Source organism: Ranitomeya imitator, chromosome 5 (genome assembly GCF_032444005.1).
Source record: "Ranitomeya imitator isolate aRanImi1 chromosome 5, aRanImi1.pri, whole genome shotgun sequence".
Lineage (NCBI taxonomy): Eukaryota > Metazoa > Chordata > Amphibia > Anura > Dendrobatidae > Ranitomeya > Ranitomeya imitator.
In genome coordinates, this window is record NC_091286.1 from 294,028,547 (window position 1) to 294,051,613 (window position 23,067).

Genomic DNA, 23,067 nt, shown 5'->3' on the forward strand with positions numbered 1-23,067 from the left:
TGGAGGAAGAGAACTCCGATAGCTGTAGTAGGTTCAGAGCGCGTGTGTGACAAACGCTGCTTCCATGATGCTTTTCGCTGCACCCGTACAGCTACGCAGCTGCTCGAACAGCCGCGAGACATGAAGGCGCGGGGTCTTGAACATATCATTTGAGCACACCGAAGACACTCAGCTAGCACCCGTGCATACTCTTGATAATATCTTATCCTAGCACGTTCACCCATCACTAAAAATTACCCAATACATTCCTGCACATCTTGTCAATGCTGCAAATAAAGTTCGGTATGCTTTCTGTACAGCTGATCCAGTAAAAGGGAATGAGCAACGCCGACTTGGTTCACCGTTTCCAATATGGAGCATATGAAAAGAGGTTGTGACACTCCGCTTGTATCCTTTCAGAATTGCACAGAGGAGATTAGGAACAGATGTGTCTACATCTGGCACCGCTCTTCCCCTCCCACTACAAGAGCTGGATACTTCTATAAAGATGTAGCACTGGCTTAGTGATTGAGGAAATCTTCCATGACGGGAGATGTCAGAACGATGACTACAAGTCGTTCCTGACTCATCTATCTATGATTGCAAAAATAAACGTAAAAAAAATAAATACATAAAAAAAAAATACAAGCAAATGACGACGGAGTGCTTTTTATGGCAACCTCCCGGAATAGATTCCTTGTACTGCTCAGAAACTACGAAGGTGGAAAATTTCTTAATACCTCCCAAAAAACTACATGAACAGATATTTTTGGAAAAACAATTAAAGCTGTTTATATTACTCATTTCCTTAAAGCTCTGCATGTCGGTGAATAATACGAGAAAAAATTGGTTTGGTGCCCCAGGTGACTACCAGGTCACATTTGAGCATTAATATGGCTAGGTTTACATAAGGTATCCCTGGAACATTTTCTTCTATGTACACAAGATAAAAAGTTGTCCTTGTCATTTTGGTAGGGTTGCCAACATTCTAATATGCATGGGGTGCCTTGACTGATTGTTGTTGTAAAAAAAGGATCATATATGTTGGATTTTACTATGACAAATCATTTTTTTTCCAGTAGATATTACTCGCACCCTACTGAACCTAAGTAGAATGTAGGCCAGTAGTATATATTTATGGTCATGTCAGCAGACAGGTCTGTTCGACCAACAACCCTTTCCTAGCTGCTGAAGTCTTTCCGTTGAACTTTTCCCCTATTTCAAGTTCTAATGCACTGTATGAACAAGACCTTTACCAACCATGACAAAGAAATGGAAAACTGGTTACACAGTAATGTACTTATATACCGTTATTAGGAGGTGCAGGAAGTGTAGTGGGGGTGAACTGTTCACAACCCCACCTTCCTCCCCCATAAGGCAGAATGGAGGGCCAGCCTGTAAGAGCACCCCTATTCTGCGAGATACAAGGCATCACTGTATTAAAAGGATAGCCATTACTATTGAGCTGTTGCCTGCAGCAGCATGACCCCAGGTTTTTTTTCACAATGAAAGCGCTAAGGCCGGAGTCACACTAGACCGTAACACGGACGAGTGCAATGCGATAAAAAAATCGCATACCACTCGGCCCAATGTTAATCTATGGGGCAGCTCCTATTATCCGTTGTTTTCTCGGCCGTATTCAGGATCCGAGTGAAATCGCAGCATGCTGCGATTGTCAGCGTATCTCAGCCGAGAATCGCCAATGCAGTCTATGGGTGCGAGAAAAAAACGGATTACACACGGACCATCAGTGTGACTTGCGAGAAATACGCAGCGGTGTTCTATACAAAAGTCGGTAATTCAGTGCGGTGTACAGTAAAATCAAACTGACAGGTTAGAATAGAACAGATTAAATTAATGTCTACACATAGTATAGGTATATATATATATATATATATATATATATATATATATAGTCAGTGAGACACACACACACATATATATATATATACATGCATATATTTATATTTAATACAGAGCTAGATAGCAGAAAAGCCGGTAATTCAATTACCGGCTTTTGCTATCTCCTTCCCAAACCCAAAAGGATATGAGACATGGTTTACATACAGTAAACCATCTCATATCCCTTATTTTTTTTTTTTTACATGTTCCTAGAAGTGTGTGTGTGCTAAATTTGGGGGCTCTAGCTGTTAAAATAAAGGGTTAAATCACAGAAAAAACTGGCGTGGGCTCCCGCGCAATTTTCTCCGCCAGAGTGGGAAAACCAGTGACTGAGGGCAGATATTAATAGCCTAGAGAGGGACCATGGTTATTGCCCCCCCCCCTTAGCCTCTCTCTTCCCACTCCCCTGTAGCGGTGGGATATGGGGTAATAAAGGGTTAATGTCACCTTGCTATTGTAAGGTGACATTAAGCCAGGTTAATAATGGAGAGGTAGATTGAAGAACCTGGCACTCAACTTAATGCTTTGTGAAAGGTTTATTTGTAGTACCATCAAACGTTTCGGTCCCCAAGTTCGGGACCTTCATTAGTTACGCACTAATGGACTTTATAGGACGAGCCAAAGATAATAGACTGTGTCAGTTTATAGGATTAGGGCCAACAGGTAAATGAGCGTAAGCAGCGTGTGTTGCGTGTGTTCCTGGCCGAGACGCGGTATCCACCGCTTGTCCATCGTTTTTACACACATGTAGGAAAGCAAAGAAATGTACCGTAACTGCAATTTTTCTAAGGCTCACCAAGGAATCAATCCCAATTAAAGAGGCCTAAAAAAGTGATATTCTTAATTTTAAAAAAAATAAAGAACAGTGGCCCTGTGTGCTCCACTAGCAGAAGGCAGGCTTCACATGTATGCATGTATTCCATTATACTACTTATTAAAGGGAACGTGTCAGTTCCAAAAATGCTAAATACCTGCAAATATAATGGATATCTGCAGGTAAATAGTGTGTAAATCATATTGTGTTTTGCTGCGTTACTGTAAGGGCTTGTTCACAAGAACTGTATTTTTCAGTCCGAGTGCTATGCGGGGCTATGGAGTCTGAGGCCACATGCACACGTTGCGGAAAGTGGTGCGGATTTTTCCGTACTGATTTTGGTAATTCTACAGATAAACCGCACTGCGGATTTCCTGCGGAATTACCGTGGATTTACCATGGTTTTTGTGCAGATTCCACCTGCGGTTTTACACCTGTGGATTCCTATTATGGAGCAGGTATAAACCACAGCGGAATCTGCACAAAGAATTGACATGCTGCAGAATGTAAACTGCTGCATTTTCGCGCGGCATTTTCCGTAGCATGTGCACTGCAATTTTTGTTTATATTGTACTGTAAACTCATGGAAAACTGCTGCGAATCCGCAGCAAAATCCGCAACGTGTGCACATACCCTGAGTAGTGGAGTCGGTATAAAATGGACCGATTCCTAACATTTATAATAAATTGGGTACAGTAGCACAGTGCAGGATGTGCTGTAAGGCTACAGTTAGGGCCAGAAATATTTGGACAGTGACACAAGTTTTGTTATTTTAGCTGTTTACAAAAACATGTTCAGAAATACAATTATATATATAATATGGGCTGAAAGTGCACACTCCCAGCTGCAATATGATAGTTTCCACATTCAAATCAGAGAAAGGGTTTAGGAATCATAGCTCTGTAATGCATAGCGTCCTCTTTTTCAAGGGACCAAAAGTAATTGGACAATGGACTCTAAGGGCTGCAATTAACTCTGAAGGCGTCTCCCACGTTAACCTGTAATCAATGAAGTAGTTAAAAGGTCAGGGGTGGATTCCAGGTGTGTGGTTTTGCATTTGGAAGCTGTTGCTGTGAGCAGACAACATGCGGTCAAAGGAACTCTCAATTGAGGTGAAGCAGAACATCCTGAGGCTGAAAAAAAAGAAAAAATCCATCAGAGAGATAGCAGACATGCTTGGAGTAGCAAAATCAACAGTTGGGTACATTCTGAGAAAAAAGGAATTGACTGGTGAGCTTGGGAACTCAAAAAGGCCTGGGCGTCCACGGATGACAACAGTGGTGGATGATCGCCGCATACTTAATTTGGTGAAGAAGAACCCGTTCACAACATCAACTGAAGTCCAGAACACTCTCAGTGAAGTAGGTGTATCTGTCTCTAAGTCAACAGTAAAGAGAAGACTCCATGACAGTAAATACAAAGGGTTCACATCTAGATGCAAACCATTCATCAATAACAAAAATAGACAGGCCAGAGTTAAATTTGCAGAAAAACACCTCAAGAAGCCAGCTCAGTTCTGGAAAAGTATTCTATGGACAGATGAGACAAAGATCAACCTGTACCAGAATGATGGGAAGAAAAAAGTTTGGAGAAGAAAGGGAACGGCACATGATCCAAGGCACACCACATCCTCTGTAAAACATGGTGGAGGCAACGTGATGGCATGGGCATGCATGGCTTTCAATGGCACTGGGTCACTTGTGTTTATTGATGACATAAGAGCAGACAAGAGTAGCCGGATGAATTCTGAAGTGTACCGGGATATACTTTCAGCCCAGATTCAGCCAAATGCTGCAAAGTTGATTGGACGGCGCTTCATAGTACAGATGGACAATGACCCCAAGCATACATCCAAAGCTACCCAGGAGTTCATGAGTGCCAAAAAGTGGAACATTCTGCAATGGCCAAGTCAATCTCCAGATCTAAACCCAATTGAGCATGCATTTCACTTGCTCAAATCCAGACTTAAGACGGAAAGACCCACAAACAAGCAAGACCTGAAGGCTGCGGCTGTAAAGGCCTGGCAAAGCATTAAGAAGGAGGAAACCCAGCGTTTGGTGATGTCCATGGGTTCCAGACTTAAGGCAGTGATTGCCTCCAAAGGATTTGCAACAAAATATTGAAAATAAAAATATTTTGTTTGGGTTATGTTTATTTGTCCAATTACTTTTGACCTCCTAAAATGTGGAGTGTTTGTAAAGAAATGTGTACAATTCCTACATTTTCTATCAGATATTTTTGTTAAACCCTTCAAATTAAACGTTACAATCTGCACTTGAATTCTGTTGTAGAGGTTTCATTTCAAATCCAATGTGGTGGCATGCAGAGCCCAACTCGCGAAAATTGTGTCACTGTCCAAATATTTCTGGCCCTAACTGTATGTGCACACGTTGCGGATTTACTGCGGATCCGCAGCGTTTTTTTCCGCGCAGAAACGCTGCAAGAAATTTACAGTACAATGTAAATCAATGGAAAAAAATGCTGTGCTAATGGTGAGGAAAATTCTGCACGGAAAACGCTGCGGATTAAAAGAAAGAGCATGTCATTTATTTGTGCGGATCTGCAGCGTTTTTGTACCCATTCCATTATAGAAATCCGCAGGGGTAAAAACGCATGAAATCCGCACAAAATCCACACCTCCGTTTTCTGCCAAGAGATGCAGAATCCACACAAAAAAATCCAGCGGCAAATCCGCAACGTGTGCACATAGCCTTAATGTTTTCATAAGAATTTGGGAAAGTTATGAAATGTTCTTGAAAAGTATAATGTTACAGGTTATGTATACTAGATTCCTTGATGGGGCGTTGATCTAGGGAACTAGTTTGATTGTGAAGTCGGGAAGGATTTTTTTCCCCCAATGTAGAGCTTCCTTTTTGCCACATGGGTTTTTTTTTGCCTTCCTCTGGATCAACATGTTAGGGCATGTTAGGTTAGGCTATGGCTTTAACTAGATAGACTTCAAAGTCTTCCTTCAAACTTAATAACTATGTTACTATAAATGTCAGTTCTGTTCCTGATCTAAGGATCTGGGCTTTTAGTGGCTCGGAATCTGTGCTGCACTTTATGTGCATGCTCAGTAGTGACGGGGGCTGTGGAGTCAGTTGGTATAAAATGTACAGACTCTTAAAATATATAATACATTGGTTGCAGTAGCACAATGCAGGATGTGATGTAAATGTTTTCATAAGAATTTGGGAAAGTTATGAAATGTCCTATAAATGTCTGTTCTGTTCCTGATCTTGGGATCTCAGGTTTTAGTTGAGCTGAATCTGTTCTGCACTTTATGTACATGCTCAGTAGTGACCAGTGCTGTGGGGTCGGAGGTGAGATGAATCTGTGCTGCACTTTATGTACATGCTCAGTAGTGACCAGTGCCGTGGAGTCGGAGTCGGGAATTGGCATCAGGGAAACGGAGGAGTTGGAGTCGAATGTTTGGCTTACTGACTCCACAGCCCCGATGCCATCCAGGAAAAAACAATGGACAGCACTTGACCCAATGTTATTCAATGTGGCAGTGCAGATGAGAAATTATTTTTTACTGACCGAATCTGCTTCTGAGAAAAAAGTTTCTTCCATAAATTGGATGAGACCATTCAAGTATGTTACCTGGTTACCTAAAAAAACAAACACTACATACTAACATTCCGGTGTCTGTCACGTCCCTCGCAGTCAGCTTCCCGCACTGACTGTGAGCGCCGGCCATAAAGCACAGCAGTGACATCACCGCTGTGCTCTGCTTTATGGCCGGCCGGCGCTCACAGTCAGTGCGGGAAGCTGACTGCGAGGGACGCGACAGAAATCGGAATGTAAGTATGTAGTGTTTTTTTTTTTTCGGTAACCAGGGTAAATATCGGGTTACTAAGCGCGGCCCTGCGCGACAGCTCTCCAGCAACCACACAGCGACGCTGCATTGATCGGCATCGTTGTCTTTATCGCTGCAGCGTCGCTCAGTGTGATGGTACCTTAAGAGCCCCCATACACATTAAATGGCTATCAGCCAAACAGCTAGGAGTGCTTGCTTATCTGAGTGGTCTGGTGCGGCTTATCTCAGGGAGAACAAAAGTATCAGGAGGCTAAAATCAGCCATGCTGGATCTCTAATTCCCCCAACAATCACTTGCTCTAGGCTCCCATACTCAGACCATTGGTCGAACCCGCTGCTAACTAACGGTGCGCTGGGCCATTAGTCTAATGTTTATGAGGGGTTTAAAAGATCTTCTTTGCAAAACTCGGACTTGAACTTCCAGTCTGCGGATTCCCAGCACAGAGAGAGGGCTCCTACAACCCTCCTTCATGTGAAACAGCCAGAGCTCTCTCACTGCACTAATCCAACAGCACCATGCCCTTTACTGAGCTGTTACTGAATGGTAACCACTATGTTCACATGCCCAGCAATCATCAATTAGAACAGATCCAGCAGAAATCCATTATCAAAAAAGTTCTACATACACAACTCTTGTCCAGCTAAAAAAAAACAATTTCAACTACCATAGATCCATTTTTTTAACCATGAAATCTACAGAAAACAGATCCAATAGCGATCCATTTTGTTCACTTTGAAACTGATCCAGTAAGCATAAAACGGATCATTTGCAAATGAAAGAAAAACAGACGGCTAATTAACGGATCCATTTTCCACAGATCGCTGCTGGATCTGTTCTAACGGATGATTACCGGACGTGTGAACACAGCCTTATGGTATTACCATTCACGATACCATTTTTTCTCTCACATGATCGTATTTGCGGCCTGAGTGCTAACCATGAAAAATACGAACAGCACTCGGACCAATGTTATTCAATGGGGCAGTGCAGATAAGCAATTTTTTGTTCACTGACCAAATTAGCATGTGAAAAAAATAAATAAAATTAAAGCATGCACTAGTTTCTTCTGCAAATCGGATGACTCTCGCTCATTCATGTCTTTCGGTGCTTAAAAAAGAAAATCAATCGGATGCCATACAGAGACACAGTACAGCATCTGATCTTCATGGATACATTGCAATTCTGTAACATAGGAAACTGTAAATGATTAATGGCTGATGCTGTAAAAACAAAAAAACTGATTGCATACAGATGACAAGTGAGAAAAAAAAGAATCCCACTCCTCTCGATGAAACTCGGAACAATCTTTTCTACGCTTGTGTAATCCTACCCTTCTGGTAGAAAATATCCAGCAGAACTGACAACAAATCAGTGGCATACATCCATGTATATTCTAAGCATTTCCAAGGGTGAAATACTGATTTCTTAATTCTGTCATAGTAGTGTCACTGTTTTACTACTGTTTCAGTAAGGTCAGCAGGATGATACAGTGGGGCAAAAAAGTATTTAGTCAGTCAGCAATAGTGCAAGTTCCACCACTTAAAAAGATGAGAGGCGTCTGTAATTTACATCATAGGTAGACCTCAACTATGGTAGATAAACTGAGAAAAAAAAATCCAGAAAATCACATTGTCTGTTTTTTTAACATTTTTTTTGCATACTATGGTAGAAAATAAGTATTTGGTCAGAAACAAACAATCAAGATTTCTGGCTCTCACAGACCTGTAACTTCTTCTTTAAGAGTCTCCTCTTTCCTCCACTCATTACCTGTAGTAATGGCACCTGTTTAAACTTGTTATCAGTATAAAAAGACACCTGTGCACACCCTCAAACAGTCTGACTCCAAACTCCACTATGGTGAAGACCAAAGAGCTGTCAAAGTACACCAGAAACAAAATTGTAGCCCTGCACCAGGCTGGGAAGACTGAATCTGCAATAGCCAACCAGCTTGGAGTGAAGAAATCAACAGTGGGAGCAATAATTAGAAAATGGAAGACATACAAGACCACTGATAATCGCCCTCGATCTGGGGCTCCACGCAAAATCCCACCCCGTGGGGTGAGAATGATCACAAGAACGGTGAGCAAAAATCCCAGAACCACGCGGGGGGACCTAGTGAATGAACTGCAGAGAGCTGGGACCAATGTAACAAGGCCTACCATAAGTAACACACTACGCCACCATGGACTCAGATCCTGCAGTGCCAGACGTGTCCCACTGCTTAAGCCAGTACATGTCCGGGCCCGTCTGAAGTTTGCTAGAGAGCATTTGAATGATCCAGAGGAGTTTGGGGAGAATGTCCTATGGTCTGATGAAACCAAACTGGAACTGTTTGGTAGAAACACAACTTGTCGTGTTTGGAGAAAAAAGAATACTGAGTTGCATCCATCAAACACCATACCTACTGTAAAGCATGGTGGTGGAAACATCATGCTTTGGGGCTGTTTCTCTGCAAAGGGGCCAGGACGACTGATCCGGGTACATGAAAGAATGAATGGGGCCATGTATCGTGAGATTTTGAGTGCAAACCTCCTTCCATCAGCAAGGGTATTGAAGATGAAACGTGGCTGGGTCTTTCAACATGACAATGATCCAAAGCACACCGCCAGGGCAACGAAGGAGTGGCTTCGTAAGAAGCATTTCAAGGTCCTGGAGTGGCCTAGCCAGTCTCCAGATCTCAACCCTATAGAAAACCTTTGGAGGGAGTTGAAAGTCCGTGTTGCCAAGCGAAAAGCCAAAAAGATCACTGCTCTAGAGGAGATCTGCATGGAGGAATGGGCCAACATACCAACAACAGTGTGTGGCAACCTTGTGAAGACTTACAGAAAACGTTTGACCTCTGTCATTGCCAACAAAGGATATATTACAAAGTATTGAGATGAAATTTTGTTTCTGACCAAATACTTATTTTCCACCATAATATGCAAATAAAATGTTAAAAAAACAGACAATGTGATTTTCTGGATTTTTTTTTTCTCAGTTTGTCTCCCATAGTTGAGGTCTACCTATGATGTAAATTACAGACGCCTCTCATCTTTTTAAGTGGTGGAACTTGCACTATTGCTGACTGACTAAATACTTTTTTGCCCCACTGTACCTTAAAGGGATGGTTTCCGGTAGGAGTGCCTATCCATATACCGCACTAGTTTTACTTTTTTTCTGCCATGAATATTCTACCTTGGTTCTTACATTCATTGCAATTGGGGCTATGTAATGCTACATTGTGGCTGTGATAGGCTGCTATGGGCTCCAATTTTGCTTTACACTAGTATTGACAAATCTTCAATAAATTCCAGAAGGGTCATTTCTAAGTAGTGAGGTGTATAAAAAATTCTACTGTGTGGTGTGGATGACAGAAAAGTGTTCAGGTCTGAAGTTGGCCTTATGCCGGACTTACACTAAGGGCAGTCTCACACGTCCAGATTTTTCCAGTACGTGAAAAAACAGTTCCGGAGCTATCCGTGTCCGTGTGTGCACGTAGGCCATCTGTGTTCTGTCCGTGTGTCAGTTTTTCTCGTCAGTGTGCTGTCCATGTCCGTTTTTTTCCCATTTTTTTTCCATTTTAACCCTATGAATTAAAAAACGCACACGGACGGCACACGGATGGCATCCGTGTGCTGTACGTGTTTACATGCACCCATTGACTTCAATGGGTCCGTGTGATCCGTGCGCTCCCACGAACACTGACATGTCTCCGTGTTTTGCACAGACACATGGTCCGTGAAAACGCACTGAAATCTGCATAGACCCATTCATTTTAATATGTCTACGTGTGTCAGTGTCTCCGATACGTGAGGAAACTGTCACCACACGTACCGGAGCCACTGACGTGTGAAACCGGCCTAAAGCTGTCCATACTACATTCGTTGGGCAGGCAGCCATCTCTCCCAACTCCCCCAGACAGGAGTGCTCAGCCAAGCGTTCATGTGTTGTCATCACACGTCTCCCCTATATATAAATGCAATGGCTTTGGTACAATGCGATCAGCCCATAGACAAGCGCTTTCTTGTTTCCCTTTATGACTGTTCAACTTTACACTGGGCATTGATCTTGAGCGAACATTTCTAAGTCCGTTCACATCATTGTCCTGAGCAGGTCTCTAAGCGCACAGACCTATTTCTCTCCAATCAGACTGACACCAGTTTGATATTGGTGTGTGTAAAAGGCATTCTGGTGTGATTGGAATCAGTCTGCCAACCACAATGATTAATTGGAAAGGATCAAGATGGCTTATCTGCGCTGCTGCTGAAAGCCTGAATGAAGATTCCAGGAGACAGGATAAAACGCTGTGCGGTTTATTGTCAACGTGTTTCCAAGTCATCCATCATCTTCATCAGTACAAGGCACCTGTGATTTGTCCTGATAAACAAGTCGGATGAGTTTGTCGGATTGACAACAAACCGCACAGAATTGTATCCTGTCATCTTTATTCGTTTTTTCATCAGCAGCGCAGATAACCCATCTTTATGCTTTCCGAATTGTTATCCGTTTTCTACCGGTGGGTCTGCAGCAGCTGACACTGAGCTACACCAATTGTTCTGTACCACACCTCCTCTCACCCTACTGTCCTCCATCACCGGATAAGACCCTATTGCGCTTTTATTGTTTCTCCAGCCTTCTCTACAAATCACAATAGTTGGAGCGGTATGTAATCAGGCTCTGAAAGATATCTATAGGGAATAGGTAACTTATATTTTGGGACGATAACAAATGAGGAACATGAGAGGAATGCTGGCCATACATGTGAGAAGGCTCTAGGCCGGATGATGATGTGGATGATCTTTCGGACAACAGCCATCTCAAGCGACTTTTACATACACAGGAACAAGTGCTCGTGTTCTCTATGAGAATGTCGTCAGCTGACATGTTGAACATTGGTTTATCTTTGGGAGAAGAACATCGGAAATGCCTGACCGATATTTTCCCCGACCATCAGTCACCTGTTGCCCCCAAGCACATTAGATTGTCGGCCGATCTTGTTAATATCGGCGAGTTTGGCTGCCATGTCTAATGGCCAGACTCCTCTGGCGATGGCTTTTCTCTAGAAAACAATACGACTAGCTGTCCAAAAATGGATATGCTGAGTCATCATCATCTGTCTGGGGCTACCACACACATTACACTGGTGGCCGAACCTGGCGAGTTCAGCTCACAATAGTTTAATGTGTATGAGGTAGTTAGGTTCTATCCTACCAAAATATCTGTAGGTGTAAATGGCAACTTGGCCCAATTTCATTAAGATTGGTCTTGTTTGGTCAGAAATATGTGTGTTGATCCTGATTAAGAAGAATGAAAAAAAATCTATGCACAATAACAACCCCTGGTAATCATCAGATGAACTCAATAACTCCCCCTCCATGGCCTAGAAGTCATGACAGGAAGTGATCCTGAAATATCTCCCCAACTTTTACTGCAATCACCTGAAATAGAAAATATCCAAAATACAGTGTCCTCCTAATATCCTGACAGCAGGCGAATCAACATAATAAAAAGGTGTCAAAATTAACTTATTACCATGAAGGAACTGCTCAGTATCTACTATTATGTACCCATAAATCGCATACTGTGATTGTAGAAATACTGCCCCATATAAACACGATGTCAGGTATCATCCATGACTTGTCTGCACACACACTGCTCATATGGATGACGGAAACGTGATGCAGGATATACAACTACTGGAGAGAAAACGTGATCACCTAACGGCACCGTACACCGGCATGATCACTACTTATCAATACATACCTGAGAGCGTCACCACAATTACAAGGGAATGATTGAAATGCGGCACTGACATTTATAGATTGCCAGATATTTGCAGTACTCTATTTCATATTCCGCATATACTCTGATCCGGAGGTGGGATTCTTAAGGACAAGCTATGTACATCAATCTATATGGCACGCCTGTGTATCTGCATATACAGACAAGCAGCCATCCTTCTTGTAGATTATTATTATTATATATAAGATCTCCTTGTATTCACTAAAATATAACAAGGGTACTCGCACCTTAGAGCATTGCATGGAATATGTAGTGCACTGATAACTCGAATACCAGATACATATGTGTGTGCATATACTGTATATATTTACACACATGACTATACATATATGTCTAAACAGTGCACCCCACACTGCAGACATTGCTCAAAAGATCAGCACTTGATGGGTCTAATAGAAATTTAGAGAAAACTACTGTAGGTGCGATGATATCCGGTTCAGACAAACAGAGAGGTAGCGCTTCTTAATTAACCATTTCCAAAGAAAAAACACTTCATTAGTGTGTGTGATATATCTATATATATGTGTATGCGCATACACTTACTATTATGTACTGTATCATACCTGCATCTGAAAACGTATGTAGTGTACATATATTACACACTTTCATACATATAGCCAAACACAATATAGTGTATATACACACACACACAACACCCATTCTACCATATATATCTATAGGGAGATATTTATCTATACACACACTATGATACATATATTGAATTCCTAAACATTTGAGAACACACTATCATACATTTATTGCATAGAATGCACACAAAGCATACAAGTGTTCTATATATACAAACATACACACTATTGTACACGTCAAATGTATCCCATATATACACTTCCTATAACACAGAGCAACCCATCGTACATACACGCCATACGACTAGACATACAGAACTATCATACATACGATCCATATAGCCACACATACAAAATGATCATACATAATATCCATACAAGAACACATACAAAACTAACATGCACACATGCAGTATAGAACTCACCATCATGTCCTATGCTGTATTTATAACCACACACCACTATCATATACACACTACACTGTATACAACAACAACTCACAATCATGTGTATTCTCTCTATAAAGGATATATATATATATACTAGATTGTGGCCCGATTCTAACGCATCGGGTATTCTAGAATATGCATGTCCCCGTAGTATATGGACAATGATGATTCCAGAATTCGCGGCAGACTGTGCCCGTCGCTGATTGGTCGAGGCAACCTTTATGACATCATTGTCGCCATGGCAACCATTATGACATCTACGTCGATACTGTGCCCGTCGCTGATTGGTCGAGGCGAATTCGCGGCAGACTGTGCCCGTCGCTGATTGGTCGAGGCAACCTTTATGACATCATCGTCGCCATGCTGTGCCCGTCGCTGATTGGTCGAGGCCGCCAATCAGAGGCGCGGGATTTCCAGGACAGACAGAAAAACCCTTAGACAATTATAGATATATATATATATATATACACATATATATATATATATATGTATATATAGTGGCCCGATTCTAACGCATCGGGTATTCTAGAATATGCATGTCCACGTAGTATATTGCACTGTCAAGTAGTATATTGCACAGTCACATAGTATATTGCCCAGCCACGTAGTATATTGCCCAGCCACGTAGTATATTGCCCAATCACGTAGTATATTGCCCAGCCACATAGTATATTGCCCAGCCACATAGTATATTGCCCAGCCACATAGTATATTGCCCAGCCACGTATATTGCCCAGCCACGTAGTATATTGCCCAGCCACATAGTATATTGCCCAGCCACATAGTATATTGCCCAGCCACATAGTATATTGCCCAGCCACATAGTATATTGCCCAGCCACATAGTATATTGCCCAGCCACGTAGTATATTGCCCAGCCACGTAGTATATTGCCCAGCCACATAGTATATTGCCCAGCCACATAGTATATTGCCCAGCCACGTAGTATATTGCCCAGCCACGTAGTATATTGCCCAGCCACGTAGTATATTGCCCAGTCACAGAGTATATTGCCCAGCCACGTAGTATATTGCACAGCGACGTAGTATACAGCACAGAGCCACATAGTATATTGCCCAGTCACGTAGTATATTGCTCAGTCAATATATTGGCTGGGCAATATACTACGTGGCTGGGCAATATACTACGTGGCTCTGTGCTGTATACTACGTCGCTGTGCAATATACTACGTGGCTCTGTGCTGTATACTACGTCACTGGGCAATATACTATGTGGCTGGGCAACATACTACGTGACTGGGCAATATACCACGTGGCTGGGCAATATACTACGTAGCTGGGCAATAAACTACGTGGCTGGGCAATATACTACATAGCTGGGCAATATACTACGTGGCTGGGCAATATACTACGTAGCTGGGCAATATACTACGTGACTGGGCAATATACTACGTGGCTGGGCAATATACTACGTGGCTGGGCAATATACTACATAGCTGGGCAATATACTACGTGGCTGGGCAATATACTACGTGGCTGGGCAATATACTACGTGACTGGGCAATATACTATGTGGCTGTGCAATATACAGTACTACGTGAACATGCATATTCTAGAATACCCGATGCGTTAGAATCGGGCCACCATATAGTCTACTATATAATTGTCTAAGGGTCACTTCCGTCTTTCTGTTTGTCTGTCTTTCTGTCACAGATATTCATTGGTCGCGGCCTCTGTCTGTCATGGAATCCAAGTCGCTGATTGGTCTCGCCAGCTGCCTGTCATGGCTGCCGCGACCAATCAGCGCCGGCCACAGTCCGATTAGTCCCTCCCTACTCCCCTGCAGTCAGTGCCCGGCGCCCGCTCCATACTCCCAGCAGTCACCGCTCACACAGGGTTAATGCCAGCCGTAACGGAACGCGTTATGCCGCGGGTAACGCACTCCGTTACCGCCGCTATTAATTCTGTGTGACCAAGTTTTTACTATTGATGCTGCCTATGCAGCATGAATAGTAAAAGGATCTAATGTTAAAAATAATAAAAAAAATAAAAGATCATTATATACTCACCGTCCGCCGCCTTTCGCGACGCTCCGGTAACCGCTCCATGCAAGCGGCAGTTTCCGGTGGCAATATAATAATAATCTAATATATAATTGCCTAGAATACTACTTCCTGCAATTTGTGCCAACTTCCTGTCCGGAGCTAATGTCCGGAGCTAATGTCCGGAGCTAATGTCCGGAGCTAATGTCCGGAGATAAGTGACGTCAACAGTGTCTAGTGTCTGATTGGTTGCCGCCTGCTGCGAGCGACCAATCAGAAACGTGCCGTACTGTGACACACTCCGCCCGCCATTTTGGTGTGATTTTTGAATTTTTACCTCACAGCAAGTTTCTACTGCGTGGAGGCGGGCCCAGTGACGTTGCTCTTCAAGCTCCTGCCGAATTTCGTCAAAAAAATGATGATACCATTTACCAAAACTATATATATTTAGTTGTGAAGTGGTTCAGTGACATTTTCACACCAATTTTGAACTTTTGTTTGGTGTTTTCTCCATATACTGCCTATTATTCACTGACTGTTATACTGAGAGACTGCCGTTATTAACCTCTTCTTTGCCACATTGGGTATATTGCTCTATTATTTGCCACATAAGGACATTGTCCATTATTGCCCAGCAATTTCTCAGCAATATAAACTGCTTATTTATTAATATCTGCATTCCTGCAAAGAACTATTGCCTATTATTAACTGGGTATTTTCCTACTACCTGACACTGCCCACAACACGCAAAGTTGTCGTCTGATGTCTTTCATCCCTCCCCTCATAAGCATGTTCATGGATCCTGTGTAACTGTACCTTAAATAACAAGAATTGTCAAGAGCTGGTGAGTGCAGCCATTTTTTGTTCTTTCTTACTATTATTTATTAATTGTATTATTCTTACATTTGAATAAATAAAGTATATATGGATTCTAGACTCCCGATTCTTTAGAATCGGGCTGCCATCTAGTAATAATAATAATTTTTATTTATATAGCGCCAACATATTCCGCAGCGCTTTACAAATTATAGAGGGGACTTGTACAGACAATAGACATTACAGCATAACAGAAATACAGTTCAAAACAGATACCAGGAGGAGTGAGGGCCCTGCTCACAAGCTTACAAACTATGGGGAAAAGGGGAGACACGAGAGGTGGATGGTAACAATTGCTTTAGTTATTCGGACCAGCTATAGTGTAAGGCTCAGGTGTTCATATAAAGCTGCATGAACCAGTTCACTGCCTAAGTATGTAGCAGTACAGACACAGAGGGCTAATACTGCATAAAGTGTATGAGAACATGATGCGAGGAACCTTTTTTGTTTTTTATTATTATAAATAGGCCACACAGGGATCGTTAGGTTAATGCATTGAGGCGGTAGGCCAGTCTGAACAAATGAGTTTTTAGGGCACGCTTAAAACTGTGGGGATTGGGGATTAATCGTATTAACCTAGGTAGTGCATTCCAAAGAATCGGCGCAGCACGTGTAAAGTCTTGGAGACGGGAGTGGGAGGTTCTGATTATTGAGGATGCTAACCTGAGGTCATTAGCGGAGCGGAGGGCACGGGTAGGGTGGTAGACTGGCAAGGATGGTATGCGACAAAGACCTGCCATGACGTCGCGGTCATGTGACCGCGACCTCATCACAGGTCCTGCGCGAGAAGGACCTGCCATGACGTCATGGTCATGTGACCGCGACATCATTCATTACGAGTCCTGCGCTACCACACCTGGGACTGGAAGCTGCCGAGTGCACCGCACACAGGCGACACGACTACAAGGGCTCCTTCGGAAGGTGAGTATATGTTTTTTATTTTTTAACCTGTGACATACGTGGCTGGGCAATATACTACGTGACTGGGCAATATACTATGTGGTTCTGTGCTGTATACTACGTCACTGGGCAATATATTATGTCACTGGGTAATATACTACGTGGCTCTGTGCTGTATACTACGTCACTGGGCAATATACTACGTGGCTGTGCAATATACTACGTGGACATGCATATTCTAGAATACCCGATGCGTTAGAATCGGGCCACCATCTAGTAAAAAATAATATAAGTACACACTGTATATAAGCTCACACACACTGTATAGAAGCACACACACTGTATATAAGCATTGTACATAAGTACGCACACTGTATATGCACACTATAGAAGCACCCACACACTGTATATAAGCACACACACTGTATATAAGCGCACACACACTGTATATAAGCACACACACTGTATATAAGCACACACACTGTATATAAGCAAACACACTGTATATAAGCACACACACTGTATATAAGCACACACACACTGTATATAAGCACACACACACACACTGTATATAAGCTCACACACTGTATATAAGCACACACTGTATATAAGCACACACACACACTGTATATAAGCTCACACACTGTATATAAGCACACACACTGTATATAAGCACACACACACACTGTATATAAGCTCACACACTGTATATAAGCACACACACTGTATATAAGCACACACACACACTGTATATAAGCACACACACTGTATATAAGCACACACACTGTATATAAGCACACACACACACTGTATATAAGCTCACACACTGTATATAAGCACACACACTGTATATAAGCACACACACACACTGTATATAAGCTCACACACTGTATATAAGCTCACACACTGTATATAAGCACACACACACACTGTATATAAGCTCACACACTGTATATAAGCACACACACTGTATATAAGCACACACACACACACTGTATATAAGCTCACACACTGTATATAAGCACACACACACACACTGTATATAAGCTCACACACTGTATATAAGCACACACACTGTATATAAGCACACACACACACACTGTATATAAGCACACACAGTGTATATAAGCACACACACTGTATATAGGCACACACACACACTGTATATAAGCACACACACACACTGTATATAAGCACACACACTGTATATAAGCACACACACTGTATATAAGCACACACACTGTATATAAGCACACACACACTGTATATAAGCACACACACTGTATATAAGCACACACACACTGTATATAAGCACACACACTGTATATAAGCACACACACTGTATATAAGCACACACACACTGTATATAAGCACACACACACTGTATATAAGCACACACACTGTATATAAGCACACACACACTGTATATAAGCACACACTGTATATAAGCACACACACACTGTATATAAGCACACACACTGTATATAAGCACACACACACACTGTATATAAGCACACACTGTATATAAGCACACACACTGTATATAAGCACACACACACTGTATATAAGCACACACTGTATATAAGCACACACACACTGTATATAAGCACACACACTGTATATAAGCACACACACTGTATATAAGCACACACACTGTATATAAGCACACACACTGTATATAAGCACACACTGTATATAAGCACACACACTGTATATAAGCACACACTGTATATAAGCACACACATAGTCCTATACACCACATACAGGCCACATAACCACCAGACCCATGCCGCCTATATAACCCCGCGGCAGTACTGGTGTGCTGTCACTGCCCCGTGTGCCAGGCGGGCAGGGTGCGCATTGCTGCCAGTCACACACGTGTGCCCGTCACTCTCACCTTCCAGCCCGCCGAGCTGTTGCTGTCCCCCTTGTCCTTGAAGTAGGGGACGGAGCGGACCATCCAGTCGTAGATCTGGGACAGGGTGAGCCTCTTGTCCGGGGAGCTCTCGATGGCCCTGGTGATGAGGTCTGCATAGGACATATTCCCCCAGGCATTCCTGCGGGACGAGCACTTCCTCTGCTGCCCGGCCGCCCCGCTGACAGCGCTCCCTCCGGCCCCCAGCGCACTGTGCACGGTGTCCACTCCACCGACCGGCGCGGCCAGCACCGTCATCGCCGCCACATCCCCGCCGCTCACCAGCAGCAGCGTCCCTCTCTCCCCGGCTGCCGCGGCTGAAGCGCCGGACACCTCTTCATCATCGTCGTCTTCCTCCGGGATAATGGCCGAGTCCCCGAGGTCCCCGCCGATGCCCGGCTTGGCCGGGCTGGCCTGAGAGTCCGGGCGCTGCAGGGGCCAGGTGCAGGAGCGGGGCCGGCTCTGCGGCTCGAAGTCAGGGTCTATATCCACGTCCCTCTCCGGCGAGGCGGGGGGCACAGCGTCTGCCATGCTGCCAGCAAGCAGGGGGGATGCCAACGTGTGTAGTGCCGAGCTGTGCAGCGAGGAGACCGGCAGAGCCTAGTGGTGCAGGGGCATCATGCGGGCTCCGTGCACTCTTTGTCCCAGGCTCACAGGGGGCACACAGCGGCGTCCACCTCCCTCCTAGCCTAGTGTACACATCCGCCCATGTGCAGCCCTGGCATGTGCAGCCCTGGCATGGGCACATCACCTCCCTGCTCCTGCCGTCACCTCACACCTCCTGTGCTCCGTGCTGAGGGTGCAGCGGGCACAGCTCTGCCACATCACCCTCCTGGCTGTAGTGAGGGGCACACACAGGGAGCAGACAACCTAACCCTGCCAGCACTGCCCACTGGGAGGAGGCACAGATGGGAGGAGAGCACACCGCACACTCCTTCCCTGCTGCATTCCTGTACGAGCACAGTGTCTCCCTGACCGTGCAGCAGAAGCCATAGTCACATACTACAGCGAGTCCCCTAGTGTGCCTGGGCCAGCACACCACCCACAGGGCCAGCACATCACCCACAGGGCCAGCACATCACCCACAGGGCCAGCACATCACCCATTGGGCCAGCACATCACCCACAGGGCCAGCACATCACCCACTGGACCAGCACATCACCCACAGAGCCAGCACATCACCCACACAGCCAGCACATCACCCACAGGGCCAGCACATCACCCTCTAGGTCAGCACATCACCCACTGGACCAGCACATCACCCACTGGGCCAGGACGTCACCCACTGGGCCAGCACATCACCCATTGGGCCAGCACATCACCCACAGGGCCTGCTGCATTCCTGTACAAGCAGCACAGTGTCTCCCTGACCCTGCACATCACCCTCTAGGTCAGCACATCACCCACTGGACCAGCACATCACCCACAGGGCCAGCACATCACCCTCTAGGTCAGCACATCACCCACTGGGCCAGCACATCACCCACAGAGCCAGCACATCACCCACAGGGCCAGCACATTACCCAGAGGGCCAGCACATTACCCACAGGGCCAGCACATCACCCAGAGGGCCAGCACATCACCCACTGGACCAGCACATCACCCACTGGCCCAGCACATCACCCTCTAGGTCAGCACATCGCCCACTGGGCCAGCACATCACCCACAGGGCCAGCACATCACCCACAGGGCCAGCACATCACCCACTGGGCCAGCACACCACCCACAGGATCAGCACATCACCCACAGGGCCAGCACATCACCCACTGGGCCAGCACATCACCCACAGGGTCAGCACATCACCCACAGGGCCAGCACATCACCCACTGGGCCAGCACATCATCCACAGGGCCAGCACATCATCCACAGGGCCAGCACAACACCCACAGGGCCAGCACATCACCCACTAGACCAGCACATCACCCACAGGGCCAGCACATCACCCACAGGGTCAGCACATCACCCTCTAGGTCAGCACATCACCCACTGGGCCAGGACGTCACCCACTGGGCCAGCACATCACCCACAGGGCCAGCACATCACCCACAGGGCCAGCACATCACCCACAGGGCCTGCACATCACCCACAGGGCCAGCACATCACCCACTGGACCAGCACATCATCCACAGGGCCAGCACATCGCCCACAGGGCCAGCACATCACCCACTAGACCAGCACATCACCCACAGGGCCAGCACATCACCCACAGGGTCAGCACATCACCCTCTAGGTCAGCACATCACGCACTGGGTCAGCACATCACCCACAGGGCCAGGACGTCACCCACTGGTCCAGCACATCACCCATTGGGCCAGCACATCACCCACAGGGCCAGCACATCACACACAGGGCCTGCAACATTCCTGTACGAGCAGCACAGTGTCTCCCTGACCGGGCAGCAGAAGCCATAGTCACATACTACAGCGTGTCCCCTAGTGTGCCTGGGCCAGCACATCACCCACAGGGCCAGCACATCACCCACAGGGCCAGCACATCACCCTCTAGGTCAGCACATCACCCTCTGGACCAGCACATCACCCACTGGGCCAGCACATCACCCACAGGGCCAGCACATCACCCACAGGGCCAGAACATCACCCACAGGGCCAGCACATCACCCACAGGGCCAGCACATCACCCACTGGACCAGCACATCACCCACAGAGCCAGCACATCACCCATAGAGCCAGCACATCACCCACAGGGCCAGCACATCACCCATTGGGCCAGCACATCACCCACAGGGCCAGTACATCACCCACTGGACCAGCACATCACCCACTGGCCCAGCACATCACCCTCTAGGTCAGCACACCACCCACAGGATCAGCACATCACCCACAGGGCCAGCACATCACCCACTGGGCCAGCACATCACCCACAGGGTCAGCACATCACCCACAGGGCCAGCACATCACCCACTGGGCCAGCACATCATCCACAGGGCCAGCACATCATCCACAGGGCCAGCACATCACCCACAGGGCCAGCACATCACCCACTAGACCAGCACATCACCCACAGGGCCAGTACATCACCCACAGGGTCAGCACATCACCCTCTAGGTCAGCACATCACCCACTGGGCCAGCACATCACCCACAGGGCCAGGACGTCACCCACTGGGCCAGCACATCACCCATTGGGCCAGCACATCACCCACAGGGCCAGCACATCACCCACAGGGCCTGCACATCACCCACAGGGCCAGCACATCACCCACAGGGCCAGCACATCACCCACTTGGCGAGCACATCACCTGCAGGGCCAGCACATCACCCTATAGACCAGCACATCACCCACAGGGCCAGGACATCACCCACTGGGCCAGCACATTACCCACAGGACCAGCACATCATCCTCCGGACCAGCACATCACCCATTGGGCCAGCACATCACCCACAGGGCCAGCACATCACCCACAGGACCAGCACATCACCCTCCGGGCCAGCACATCACCCATTGGGCTAGCACATCACCCACAGGGCCAGCACATCACCCACTGGGCCAGCACATCACCCACAGGGCCAGCACATCACCCACAGGGCCAGCACATCACCCACAGGGCCAGCACATCACCCACAGGGTCAGCACATCACTCACAGGGCCAGCACATCACCCACAGGGTCAGCACATCACCCACAGGGCCAGCACATCACCCACAGGGCCAGCACATCACCCACAGGGCCAGCACATCACCCACAGGGCCAGCACATCACCCACTGGACCAGCACATCACCCACTGGACCAGCACATCACCCTCTAGGTCAGCACATCGCCCACTGGGCCAACACATCACCCACTGGACCAGCACATCACCCACAGGGCCAGCACATCACCCACAGGGTCAGCACATCACCCTCTAGGTCAACACATCACCCACTGGGCCAGCACATCACCCACACGGCCAGGACGTCACCCACTGGGCCAGCACATCACCCACTTGGCGAGCACATCACCTGCAGGGCCAGCACATCACCCTATAGACCAGCACATCACCCACAGGGCCAGGACATCACCCACTGGGCCAGCACATTA

General features: G+C 46.0%; 1 protein-coding gene across 2 annotated transcripts in view; it reads right to left on the minus strand.

Moving 5' to 3' along the window:
• Nucleotides 1-19,887, minus strand: part of FOXO3 (forkhead box O3) — a 159,299-nt gene extending 139,412 nt beyond the window's left edge. For both annotated transcript variants that reach the window (XR_011312402.1, XM_069726249.1), the window contains exon 1: nt 19,013-19,887. Coding sequence is in view for 1 of the 2 variants with exons in the window: in XM_069726249.1 (XP_069582350.1) it covers nt 19,013-19,561 (549 nt within the window). In the remaining variant the exon portion in view is untranslated. The remainder of the gene's footprint in view (nt 1-19,012) is intronic.
• Between the last annotated feature and the right edge of the window lie 3,180 nt (nt 19,888-23,067).